We start from the raw sequence: 13,038 nt of genomic DNA on the forward strand, positions 1-13,038 counted from the left end.
GACCGAACATACTTACAAGAAAATTCTCTGTCACAAGCTGATAGTGTCTAAGACACATGGCACCAGCACATACACACACACACACACTCAGTGTAAATGCATATGTGCGATTTAAATACCCTTAGGTTACTGTGCTCCTGCTTGTTTGCATGTGTGGCCTCATACTCCCACTATTATTGCAATCCATCATTACCTAAGTGTTTTGTGTATTCGCTCAACAGCTGGGATTGTAATGAGGAATTTTTCCGTCCTTAACCAGACCTCTCAAAGCAGCATCACACATTCACACTTAAATGCCCGTTAGCTTTGTTCTGCAGAAATGCACACATGCCTCTCAGGTTCCAATTTGTGTGTTATTTGTTTGCGAAGCTACTATCTGGCATATTTGTCGAAGGCTGTAGCTGGCCTCAGATTAGGACCACAGTCTGATTAAACCAAAAATCAATTTGTTTGAGCTGTTTGATTGATGAAACGGGGCTGTGTATATTTTTCATCTCAAGGGCTTTAAATGTCGAAGGATGCATTTGAGAGGAAAGCAGATTGACAGACATGCTGTACACACACAGTCACTCAGGTGTTGGTTCAGTGAATACAACCTGTGTGTGTGTGTGTGTGTGTATGTGTGCTCACACTGTCTCATTGGGCCCATTTGATCAAGTGCTTTGATTTAAAAAAAAAAAAAAAAAAAAATTGATTAGAAATATTTTTTTTTAAATACTTTGATCAAAAATTCTATTAACTATTTTTAATCTGTACAACAAGAAACAGCTTTTGTTTAATTTAAAACTATTCTTCAACGTTATTACTCTCACGAGTCAAATAAAATTTTCCATTTGTGGTGCTTTGGAAATTCTGAAAGACAAGAGGAGTGTTGATCAGAGAGGACTGAGAGACTCCAGCCTACGAGGACTAAGAAGCTCCGTCCACTGCACCGAGAAACAAACGTAAATGACCCAGTTTAGCCCAATATAACATCATTAACAATATGTCTCTCCTAAACTAAACACCATCATCACTGCATGTCGGTGAACCTGAACACTCTGACCATGTCAGTTAGGAAATAGGTATGTTGCTTATGTTCTCTCGGTGAGAGTCCGATGAGAAGATTGACGCCGTTTGATTCTTGTTTTTATTATTGTTCTTACACTGAGACACTGCTGTCAGGAGGCCCTCCCAGTGTGTTGTGCCCAATTTGTATCAGCCAATCAGATGTCTCATATTTAGACCCCATCTGGAGGCTTTTGCTTTGCTCGCTCATGGTAGTATCCTGGGAGAGTTATTCACTCCTCAGTATTTTTTCAGTCTGAGGAAAAAAGAAAAGATGATCTTCGATGCCTTTCATTTCTTTTCTTTTAATCACTGCTAATTGATTTTCTCTCTTAAACCACCTTACTGTTAAGCCCAGTGAATATCTGGTATTATAGTACAGTCCTGAGGGTGAGTTTAGGAATCAGTCTGAATTATGATTGGTTCATATTCCAGTTGCTCAGGATTGTAACCTCACCACAGTCTGGTTAATGGGATCTATTGCTACACAGCTGGAAATGCTGTTAACCTGCCGTGTCAAGAGCAAACACTTTGAAGTCTCCCAGAACTAAATCCCTTCCAAGAGTACGAGGTTAGCAGTGAGTTCAAGCCACTCAGCTTAATCAGGCTCACCGAGCTGTGTCGAACAGTGCAAAATCAGGCCATGAACTACCTGTTCCTCCGCTGAGTGGAAAAGATTGAATATCTGAATAACGGCTCAATAATTTGCTTTTTAGCAATTATCATATTTCACCTCATCAAGATATAAATGATTAACTTGAATCCTGGCACCTAGTCTAACAGAATAAAGAAAATAATATCATTTTTAATATTTTTTTCCCCCCAGATGGCTTTTTAGCAGCTTGGACAGGGAAATTGATTAAAGTATTCAGCCAATGTGGATTTCTATCATGGAAAAAAAAAAAAAAAAACACTTGATGAGATAAAAATTGGATGGAAAGGGGAGACATGTCACTTCTAGTTGAAAGTCTCTTAAAGTGAAAGCGCTTTTCTTCATATAAAATTGCAGATAAACGCTGCCTTTAGTCAGTGCACTTTGGCTGTAGCCATTGTATTTCATAAAAACCTTAAAGTGCATCAGCACAAAAAAATCAATATGGGCCTAGTGCATGGAAACATGGCAGGTCTGTGGAAAGCTTCTAAATCAAGAGCCAGTGAAAGAGGTGGAAATGTTTCAGACAGCTTGATGAGGGAGGACAGCCTGAGATTTGCTGGTGCAAAGAAGACGTGACTGTGCTTCTCCATTTTTAGCAAAATGCATCACGATTAGATAAAAATATACAAAAACATAAGAATGTATATAGTTGAAATACAACATTTTTTTTTTTGTAGAATCTGGTCTGAAGTATCTAATGAGCAACAGCTAAAGCAGTCATTGATGTAGGGGACGTGTATTTACTCCTATCAGCTCTTACAGTTTTGTTCTTCAGATGGATTCAGAACATGAATATGTGTGAGTGAACTGACAGGGAGATTTTTCATAGTGTGTTTTAGTGAGACCGTCTCATCTTGTTCCACAGAGTAAAGTGCCACAGTTCAGGGATTCAGGCATCCGTCTCCTCCTCCAATCAATACACAGCTACACTGCAAAAACAACAGCTCACGACATTTAATATTACTGATTCTTAAAATCAATATTATTGTTTTTTTTTCTCCAAAAATGTAGTTTTGCACACTGACGCTTTAAGCAGATTATTGACGCACCTGACTCACCTGTGTCAGGAAGGGACCCGACACGACTCTGTAACAAAATGACAGTTTTACAGTGTAAAAACAGAGCAAACGTGTGTCCGGACGCTCAGTGCGCTGCAGGCTGCGCTCGGATGTGATGCTCTCGTCGATTATTGGAGAAGCCAGTGCAGGAGGGAGGCGATAATCCGTGCGCGTACGGACCCGTACGAGCCAGGGGTAGTGCTGCTTGCAGCGGGCGTAGGGAGACCATGGATCCGGTGTCTCTCCGGAGGTTTTACTCTGCAGGCAAAGCGCGACAAGATCGGTCAGAATAGTGCTCTGAAGGCAGGTAGGGCCGAGCAAAAAACAACAACAGAGAGCTGCCTTGTTTTCACTTTTGTTGTCTTATTTATTCCTCTCGGAGAGTCGCGCATCTTACCGGAGCGCTCCACCTTGTGAAGCCGACAGATCAGCATCGGGTCATGGGCTGATCCAGATCCCCGTGTCGGATCGTTTCAGAGTTTCAGTCAGACACACCACGTTTGGCTGATTTTAAAAAAAAAAAAAAAAAATATATATATATATATATATATATATATATTTTTTTTTTTTTTTTTTTTTTTTTTTAAATATATATATATATATATATATAAAAGAATCAGTTCTGGATTGTCTGCCCATCCAAGGGATTATGATTTTCTCAGACATGAGTACGGGGACCAACTCCCCCAAGGTGCATCCACCGAACGGGACGAGGTTTTACACATTCCAGGTAAATGAACTGTGCGTCTTAAAGTCCTTCTTTACCGTCTGTGCATCATCACTCACATTTCAGCTGCTGGTTCTTCTAACATTGATCATGTTTTCTTTGGCTCGCAGTGATTTAGTGGCATATTTGGAGGTGTCAGCAGTGACCTGGGTGTTTCCTCCTGCACAGACTCCCTTATTAGCTCAATCCTGATTTTCCATGACATAGAATTGGGTTTGCAGAACAGTCCATGCTGTTTTGCGTTGTCTTTTCTGTACTGTGGATGAATGAAGTGTAAAGCTAAGTGGATGCTCAGCAGTGCATGCTGGATGTGCAGGCAGTCATCAAAAAAGTCCACAAAGAAACAACACAAGGGAGCAGGGAGTCAGATTTTATATAATCCAGCTCTAAGATCTTAAAGGAAAGAATACAATAAAAATACTGTGGTTTCACACTCCTGCTTGTTAAATAAAACATCTGAGATTTGAATTGTGAGACAGTGGGATTTCAGAGTTCATCTTCATTTAGCTACTGTATAATGATGTTCAATTATTCATGCTCCGCTCACTGTATCTCATCCCTGTAATTTATATTTGAATTGTGCTCAAACTCCTGATTATATTCTCCCAGTTTATAATGAGAAATAAGGACAGATGTGTACTGTGCCCTACATTGATTACTGTAGGCTGTCCGTGCATATTTAAGCTCTGCCTAGAGCCCATGCATGGCAATGGAGCAGTGTTAGTCAATATTGATCGAGTGTGTTCCACATGACTCTTGTAAGCAAGCCAGCACTTTCTGGTTTTATTGTGGGTGGAGGGAAGAAAGGAAGGAAATGTTTCAGTGAGAGAGATTTCATCCCATTAGATTTCTCCCAGCAGTACACAGGAGCCTGCTGGATGCCTTTGGAGTATAAAAGGAAAAGAAGGTGATGATGGTTGAGATTTTTGCAACCAGGTGTAGTCAGCGTGATTTCATGAGCTCTAAGTGGAAAGTGGTTTGTGGGTTGCTTTTCAAGTGAGCTGAAGTGCTGAAGGGAGCTCAGTTTTAGGTGAGGTGTTTATGTAGAAATACACCTGCCTCATCAGTCTAATCACAATCTGAGCCAGCAACAAAGCTGAGTGTGTTGTTCGTACACGCCACTTTACCTTCTCTTTGTTTTGCCATTTGGCATTTTTAATGACTTTGTTTTTACAATAAACCACAAGGAAAGGCAAGACACTGCAAAAGTCCAATAAGGCACAGTGTCATTATTTCTACCTTTTAAATTCCTTCATCCCGTGTCTTGTTCGTCTTGCCTCTAACCAGCTACTGTGACTTTCACATTTGAAGATTTTCCCCTTCAGTGTTTGTCTGGGGCCTCATAAATCTCAGTTTTGCCTTTTCATGTCAAATCATTAGTGAAGAAAGGCTCCCTGAGGGCTTGTACCTGTTGGAAGAAACTCCTCTGATGTCACGAAATCAAAGCCTTCCCAGCTCGCAGATTGGAATTCCCCATGAAAAGGAATTGTAGGCAAAGTCAGTATTAGGCTGCTTGAGTTCACATAAATCAGAGTTGTTGTTTTTTTCCTCCCATCCTTGAGGTATTATCATGCTTGGTTAGGTAAAAGCATGCTTCACTGCATGCCATGCCAAATCAGTACTTTCTCAGCACAGCTGTTTTCAACCCAGTTCTTCTCAGATTGTTTACCAACTCCTAATGATATTCATTTTATCAGATTGCCCTTCCTACTTTGCAATTATAAATCTACTGGGGCAAATTAAATTAAATTGCAAAGTAGGGTGTCTTTTAAAGCCTCAGCAGCTTCATGGGGGCAATGAAGTTATTCGGTTCCTTTAGTGTTCACCGCCAGGCTCTGCAAACATGTACCCAGAAGTGTCAGAGCTTGTTTAGTTTTGGAGCTCACTAGTCCGCCACACAGCTGTGTCTACAGTCTCTGTATGTCTCAGCCCATATCTTTTTGGCATTGGGAGCCGGCATAGGTGGCACACTGAAATGGTGCACGGGCACAATAAGACTAAACAGAGACATTTATCTTTGCTGTGGTTTTGTGATGAAGTCTTGGTTAGAAAATGATGGATTGTCTGTGATACAGTACAAAACACATTGGTGCTTTGAGCTAAATGCTAAAATCAGCATGCTAACATGCTCAAAGTGATAAGGCTAATATAGATATTGAGCAGCTAATGCTCACAACAAGCTAACAGACTCTTTTGTTTGTACGTTTGCTGGTGTTAGAGAAACATCCAGTAAGATTCCTCCCATGACAGAAGGTTTGCTGATGGAGCTCTGGACCCTCTGGACCTTATTAGGGGCTTCATAACAGATTCTCTTTGATGTGACACTAGTTCTTATGCTCAGAGGAGACCCCTACTGTTGTTATTCCCTGCTAGCCATTATAAATGAAGGAAGTGTTCATGTAATGTGTTCATCATGCAACACTTCATAGAGTTGTTCTGTAAGAGTCAGTTAGAGAAGCGATGCCCCTAATGCTCCCTGCTCCCTGCTCAGAACACCCCGGGAGTTAAACTCCCAGTTGTTTTGTCCATGCCATTGTGTTTCACAACCCATTGTTCTTAGTCCATAATACTCTGCCAAACAGTTTGTCAGGGTTGACCTTCCTAAAAAACAAGATATAATTGTTGCCCAGTATCTGTCCTTGGTTGTCAAATTAGCTCTGCATGCGATTAGTCTCTTCAGCTGCAGTCTGTTCGCCCTGAAGGCCTCTCTCTCGCCCTCAGCCTGAAATGCATTGTTGTCCACATGGCCCATACAGCCTGTCACCTCTAGCAACTGAAGGTACCATTACAGCTCATATTGGACCGCTAATTAAAAGAAACTGGATAATAAAAATGAGGTAATACTGGCCATGGAATCTAATCAGCACCAAGACAAAGTCACACTGAAGTTGTCTGCCAACTTTTTGACAGATTCTCAGAAACTCATCCCTAAGTTTCTTTTTAAACCAACATATCCCTCTAGCCCACTGTTAAAATGTAGAGGAGGGAATGAGCAGGTTCTCACTGACGGCTCTGTCTCAAAATAATCCTCTCTTCTGATGTGAAACTGAAGTTTATGGCAGCAGTGCTGCAGGGAAATTTGGCTAAAGAGCTGCTGTTTGGGGTTGGGTTCTTCTATGAGCATCTGTCCTCTGTGCTCTGTAGGCACGGCCACAGCTCAGGCCAACCCTGCTTAATCAAACTGTTATAGCCGTGCCTCTTTTAGCTGTCCTCTCTGACAGCCTGACTGAGGGTTTGTATTCATGGCTTGGCAGAAAAGATGAATGACAGGCTTTTGCATGCTGATTTAAAAAGTGCTACTTCTCATTTACCCTGATGCTTACATCCAGTGAAAGATGTTGAAAATGAGGCTCAGATTGAACCTTTGTTGTACTCTATGTAAGCTGAGAGCCAGAATAGCACAAGGCTTGTTATTGATGGCTACATCTTCAGATGTATAAGTGTGTGCTGATTCCTGCACACACACTCACCACCTTTATGCCAACACCTGAACAGTCTCACAAGCCCAGTCAGGCACACAGAGCAGGGTCTGTGAGACAGGATAACTAATCAGCCGAACCCAGACTGGAGTTTGAATGACAAGTAAGCACCTATTTTCCTGCCTTGTCACGGTGATACCCTAATTTCAGCATTATCCCCCAGTCCACCGTAGTCTCTATTATCTCATGGACTGCAGCTGAATTTTCTTGCCTTTGTTTGTAAGGTGGTTTATTTATTGCACCCTTTGTCTTTTATATTAAGCTGGAGTGAAACATTTCACAGGATTTAGAGGAAAGTTTTGATAATTGCAATCACAAGCCAAAAAATTCCAAATATTTGTTGTTTGTTATTCCAGGGTCACAGATGCAGTGAATTGTTTGCTTGCTTTGATTTGTTTTTGTAAAGTGAATATTTTTGTGTTGAGGACTATCATCTGTTTGCCTTTCATGAGCTGTTGAACTATCTACTGCATTTTAATCCTTCATCTTGGATATCCCCAATTGTGCTAAATGTATTAGATGCTAACCGCAGGGTCCCGCCCCATCGATGATCTCTGAACAGTTTTCCAAGTGAACGTGATGACACTTCATCACATGACTCCAGGACTGCTGCAGGTTTATCTGGAGGGTAATGTGGCCTTTACAGGCTGTCTCCCTCTGACTAGAGCAACCATTTCTGCTGTGATACAAATAGCTGCATGAACATGTGTCTCCACAGCAGCATGCAATTATCCACACAGACACACACAGCTGCAAAGAAACAAACGAAAAAGACAAGACTGACACACTCAGGCATGTAAAGTACACAGAAAAGCTCCCTTGGCACTTAAACATAGAGCAGACATACATGTACACACACACACACACACACGGTCACACACCCAGCTGTGGGAGCAAGCTTATCCTCCAGCTGTTGTCCCCACTGTCCTGGCACATGCACTCCCTCTCCCTCCTCTGGTGTCCCACTCTTGTGAACCATGTGACAGTGATGGAAAAGCCAAAGGTTGTATGCAAATGAGCACAAGCACGACAAATTTATACGCGTCCAGTAGCTTGAAGTCGAAGCGCTCGACCTTTTATTTGTTACCCTGGTACATAGCATTTGCTAATGAATGCAGCCAAAATGATCAACACACACTCAAACACACCGTCCTCCCTTTGGTATCTGTTTCATGTGACAGGTCTCCTGACTAGGATATGTGTTACGGAGCATTTGCCCTATTTTCTTGGCCTTTTTTTTAATCATCCCTCACGCATTTAAAATCTGGCCGGGGCAGATGGGAAAGGGAGTTTGACCCACTTTGATGGATTCCACACCGATTAAAAGCATGAGTAAGCTTTCGAAAGCGAGAGGACCCTATGTGTGTGTTTTGTTAGTGTGAAAACGGGAGAGTGAGGTGGAATATCTGTGTACCAGTGATGTGTATGTGGTACTGTAAAACCTGTGCATTGTGGGGGAACTGTGTTGCTGCTCTTCTCAGTCTCTCTATGAATTTGTGATCTTACAGTGCGCAAACTCAAATGTAAGTATCCATTAGCAAGAAGGAAAAGTTAAATAGTGCTGAAAGACACACTTACTCATTGTTGGTGTGTTGCATCCCTTTTCCTGGATTAGTGCAGCAGTCTGATCTCATAAAAATGTGGAGAGTTTTTAGTGTGTTTTCTTTTCTTACCAAGCTCAAAGACTTGTTAGACATTTGTTTTCATCAGTGAGGGGTAACTGTGTCAATCCTGGACGGTCCAAGGTGTTAAAGCTTAGGTGGACCAGAGAAAACAGATTTACATTTTATGAGGAAAGATAGATCAAGGAAACTTGGTGCTGTGAATCAGCAACAACTACACAAATAGTTCTCATTAGGAACAGATTAGTGGATATTGCCTTTGGTGTGTTGTTCACATAGATGCATTCTGGCTGATTTTGGGGGCCAAAAAGAATCAGAGGCAGATACAATAGTAGTGGCTAGTACTAAAACAAACACTACTACAACTCTTAATCTTTCTATCTCAGTAGCATAGACACTTAATGTGCTCCATAAGGTGGTTCATCTGCTGACTGTAATGCACAACAGTCACATCTTCACCTCAGACATGGTCAGCATGTCTGTCACTGCTGTCAACCAGCCCATGGCACACAGTGAGGCAATGGTAGCCTGGTAATCTCACTGAATTACCATTTGGTTTGGCAGAAGACCAGTCCTGTTTGAATCAGAGATGAGCTCTACGATCAGAGGTTAGTGCCTCCCCCAGGTTGTGGTACATTAATTAAAAGTCAGACACAGATTATCAGCGCCGACACTTTCTAATAGTCAAACTACAATGAATATGAATAAACAAATAATTTGTTTGTTTGTACTTATTTGTGATGACTCTGATGCCTCACTTGGTTCACAAGTGACTTTCACCCATGTTGTTGCCAACCATCCATCCAAATTAATGCACTGACACATTATCAGATGCTTTGGTCTGATGATCGTTCTCCCAGAACAGCTTGCTAGTCCATTTCACATTACATTTTAGTGAGTAGAGACCAAACAAAAGCTAATTTACTGATAGGATAATAGTTAAGGATGCATTGCAATAGGGGAATAGGCATATGACTAGCTGCTTTTACAGATTGGATTTTGAGTTTTTATTATGAAGCCATTACAGAAAGGTCTGTATTTATTGAAAATAGGAACTATAGAAAAAGTACCAGTGTTAGTTCCGGTTGAGTATAGGATTCTTTAATATTCAGAAAACATAGATATGGGGCAGGCATCGCCTTCATGACCAGAGTGAAAGGATGACGTGATGATCACACCTCTCTCTAGCTTTTACTGGCTTTGGCTTTTATTGCTTTCATTTGTTCATCCATATATACAGTTACTAAGACTCAGCTGGTTTTGTATTTTGCCTCCATCGTCTGTGGTGCTGATACTGGAATACCCACTCCATAAGTAACACTTTCATAGCAGTTTAATTTTATAGCTTATACATTCTGTGTAATGGGAGAGCTGGGGGATGTCTGAGGCTGCACTGTGTTGTATCATTAACTCTACAAAGCTGTCTCTTTGTCTCTCGACCCTCAGGCCTTTTCTCTGATTGTAATATACATCTCAATTTGTTTCACCGCCCCATGACTGTGCAGGTTTGATTAAAGGACAAAACACAGTTCGTTCAGAGGCGGACGACTTTGTTTTCAAATTGCTACCTGGGTGATTCATTCATCCCAAGTCTCTCTGCAGGAGGATGTGTTGGATTTTTAAAAATTGCCTCAGTGTTTTTTCCTCTCACCCACACTGTCTCTTTGCAACATTATGTTTCCCCTGCAGACATTCACATGAGGCGATGCAGTACACAGTGGCCTTTTGTGAATAATGCAGTGGCAATAAAATCTATGCTATGTTCAATTACAGCAGCTTTGGCCATCTCTTTTACTGCTGCTGCCCCACTGTTTGTGTGTCAGTATGTGTATGGCTACTATGGCTGGACCAGGGTATAAAGACCTGACAACATTAATTATATCATCTTTTATTTCTCTATTAAACTGCTATGGTTTCCTAAAGTGCATTGTTGTAAACTGGAATTCTTAAAAGCACCAGTCTGGTGACCTTAACCATAGATTTAAACATCTGTTGAAGTCAATAGACAAATGAGAGACAGTGTACTTAATTAGCAAGACATGCCGAAGACAGTGAAACCTCCCTCTAAGTAGGAAAGTCAATGAAAGGTTATTACACATTTTGGCCAAAGTCAACACAAAAAGGGGTTTTACTTTTCGTGACCGTCAGTTCTACATTCCCACATCATGAGGTGAATACTGTTTAATAGTGTCGAGCTTTGAATGCTGGTGTTTTAGTGAATGATAAACAATGATTTGTCTGGTGTCACACAGTGTTGAAGCAGATTGTAATGGCCATCTGGTCTATAGCAATAGGGCTGTAAAGTTTACAAGGTTATGCAGGGACTCTGGTCAAGGTTACCGTATCTCTGGGTCTGGTTATCTGAGGTTTATCTGTGCTTCTCCCATGTATATTCTATTTACTCAAAACTGCTAGCATAAGTCTGCCACGCTGGATGTAAGAACTAGATTTTTAACAGGCAGAAGCACTTTTGTAGCCCTTAGGTCTGTATTCCTGCTGCTGCCACCACTCTCCCATCATGCACTGAAATCAAACTCTCCAAAATCAATACATCCGCTTGTGGGCTCACAGGGGATAACCAGCCTTGGTTCATACAGCAGCAAAACACAGACTCCCTGCAGAGAGACCACCTCAGCACCAAATGTTTTTCCATACAGACCAGCAGGCATCTGTGCATGTAAAAGCCAGAGAACTTAATTATCTGAAACATTTGTAGCTCTCCTACAAGCTATTTGGGTGCAGAGACATTGTCACCTACTGTGTGGTGGGTGGTTTCACTGTGTCTGGCACTGGTCTCCAGCACAAGTTATGAAGCCAGGAACATTTTACTTTCTTTTTTGTTTTTGTTTTTTCTCAGAAGACAATTTGGGCAAGAGCCCTGCAGGTGAGCTGGGAGTATCTAAGCATTCAGGATTTTTAATGAAAGTGTATAATGTCACAGCAGGCAATAAGACTGAAGAGGCCTTGCAGACAAGGCACAAGGGAGGGCCTGAACCAGTTTACTGGAGGCACAGTAATTAACATGGGTAGATATTTAGGGAATGATAAGACTGGCAACCTCTCTTTTATGTAGCAAGGAAAGATGATGAAGTCCTTTACCTTTTATTTCACACGTATTATATTAAAAACAGGTTGTGTTGACGCACTCAGTCAGTGTAGCATGCCTTGTGGCTTTTGTTACATATTTGTGCTAAACATGCATGGAGTCTGCAACCACATGTAGTTTTTCTTCTTTATACTATAATGAAGTAAAAAGCAGCTGGCCCACTGCAGCCTGTTACCAAGGCTGAGTGTGAGACACTCAGCCTCCCTTTCATCCATTAAAAAGACCTCTGTATTCAGAGGTTGATTACATGCTGCAGGCTGGAGCTATTGAGCCTCTCTACCAGTGGTTTCGCTAGAGTTGTTTAAATGTTTGAGGGCAGTGAGCAACATGTTGGAAGACTTCAGGTTGCTGAAACATTCACTGTTGCACAAAAGGTGAAGTGTGATGTCAAGTACCTCTTGTACTGCTACCAGACTTTAGCCAAGGGCTTTGAATGCTGCTCTGTCTCACGGCTGAATGCATGCAGCTGCTTGAGGATAAAAGCAAAGCTCAATAAAAGTAAAGTTTGTGAGGAAGCAAGAAGAAAGTGAGGAGTTATACTTAGAGATAATCTCACATACACCAATTTCATTGACTATTTCAAAGTGGTTTGTTTGTTTATTATGAAACTGCAAATATATAATATATAATCAGTGTGATGCATTTTGTTACTGGGAAAGAAAATTTCAGTGAAATAAAATGTCTGATTCTTGAATGAATGCTGGGGAGTTCCTGGACTCCGACTTCAGAACGTCGTCTTATAGAAGATGTCATCTATCTCGGTAACAAGCCTGATGCCGACACAAAACAGGCCACTGCCTGGTGTTAGCTCTGTGATCTGTGCTAATCTGAGCTGACAGCTAGTCCAGTATGGCATGGCTTTGACCAGGCCCTGTGGCCCTGCAGGCCGCTCACAGGAGGCTGGAGCACCACCTGCTACATGGCGATCACTTTAATGCAGGGCAGCGGCATCGTCCGCCCAGCAAGGACCTCAGCATCCACCCTTGGTTGCCATGGAGACAGTGACTGTGCCTTGTCTTGACTCGAGCTAGTGTATCAGCTTAGCCACACCCATGGGTGTCTGGAATGAAAGAAGGGGATGGTTTAGAGAGAGGATTAGTGCAGGAGAGGGGCCATAACCCAGAAACAGTATCTGGGCTTTGACAAGAAAAATTCCTTTTTTTCTGTTACTGGCTGCCTGAAGGAGTGGAGGTTCAGGATGTTCCTTAACATGTGGGTGTTTTCTGCCATGAGGCTGCACGCAAGCATGTGTTAAAGCCAAACTGACAGGCCTGTGTAAAGGACTGTGGGATTGTGTCGGAGCAACAGACAATGGGGAGAAATGTAGAGCCAGTGATGCCTACA

At 41.9% G+C, this 13,038-nt stretch overlaps 1 protein-coding gene across 13 annotated transcripts in view; it reads left to right on the forward strand.

Annotated features, from left to right (window-relative positions):
* ppfia2 (PTPRF interacting protein alpha 2) overlaps positions 1–13,038 on the forward strand; it is a 105,278-nt gene that overhangs the window by 31,720 nt on the left and 60,520 nt on the right. For 4 of the 13 annotated variants that reach the window (XM_026326421.2, XM_026326420.2, XM_033325034.1 and 1 more), the window contains exon 1: positions 3,369–3,490. The exons of the other annotated variants lie outside the window; for them this stretch is intronic. In XM_026326421.2, the coding sequence (XP_026182206.1) occupies positions 3,410–3,490 (81 nt within the window). In that variant the 5' untranslated portion in view covers positions 3,369–3,409. Of the gene's footprint in view, positions 1–3,368; positions 3,491–13,038 lie in introns of those variants that run through there. 13 annotated transcript variants of the gene reach the window in all.

Source organism: Mastacembelus armatus, chromosome 23 (genome assembly GCF_900324485.2).
Source record: "Mastacembelus armatus chromosome 23, fMasArm1.2, whole genome shotgun sequence".
Classification (NCBI taxonomy): domain Eukaryota; kingdom Metazoa; phylum Chordata; class Actinopteri; order Synbranchiformes; family Mastacembelidae; genus Mastacembelus; species Mastacembelus armatus.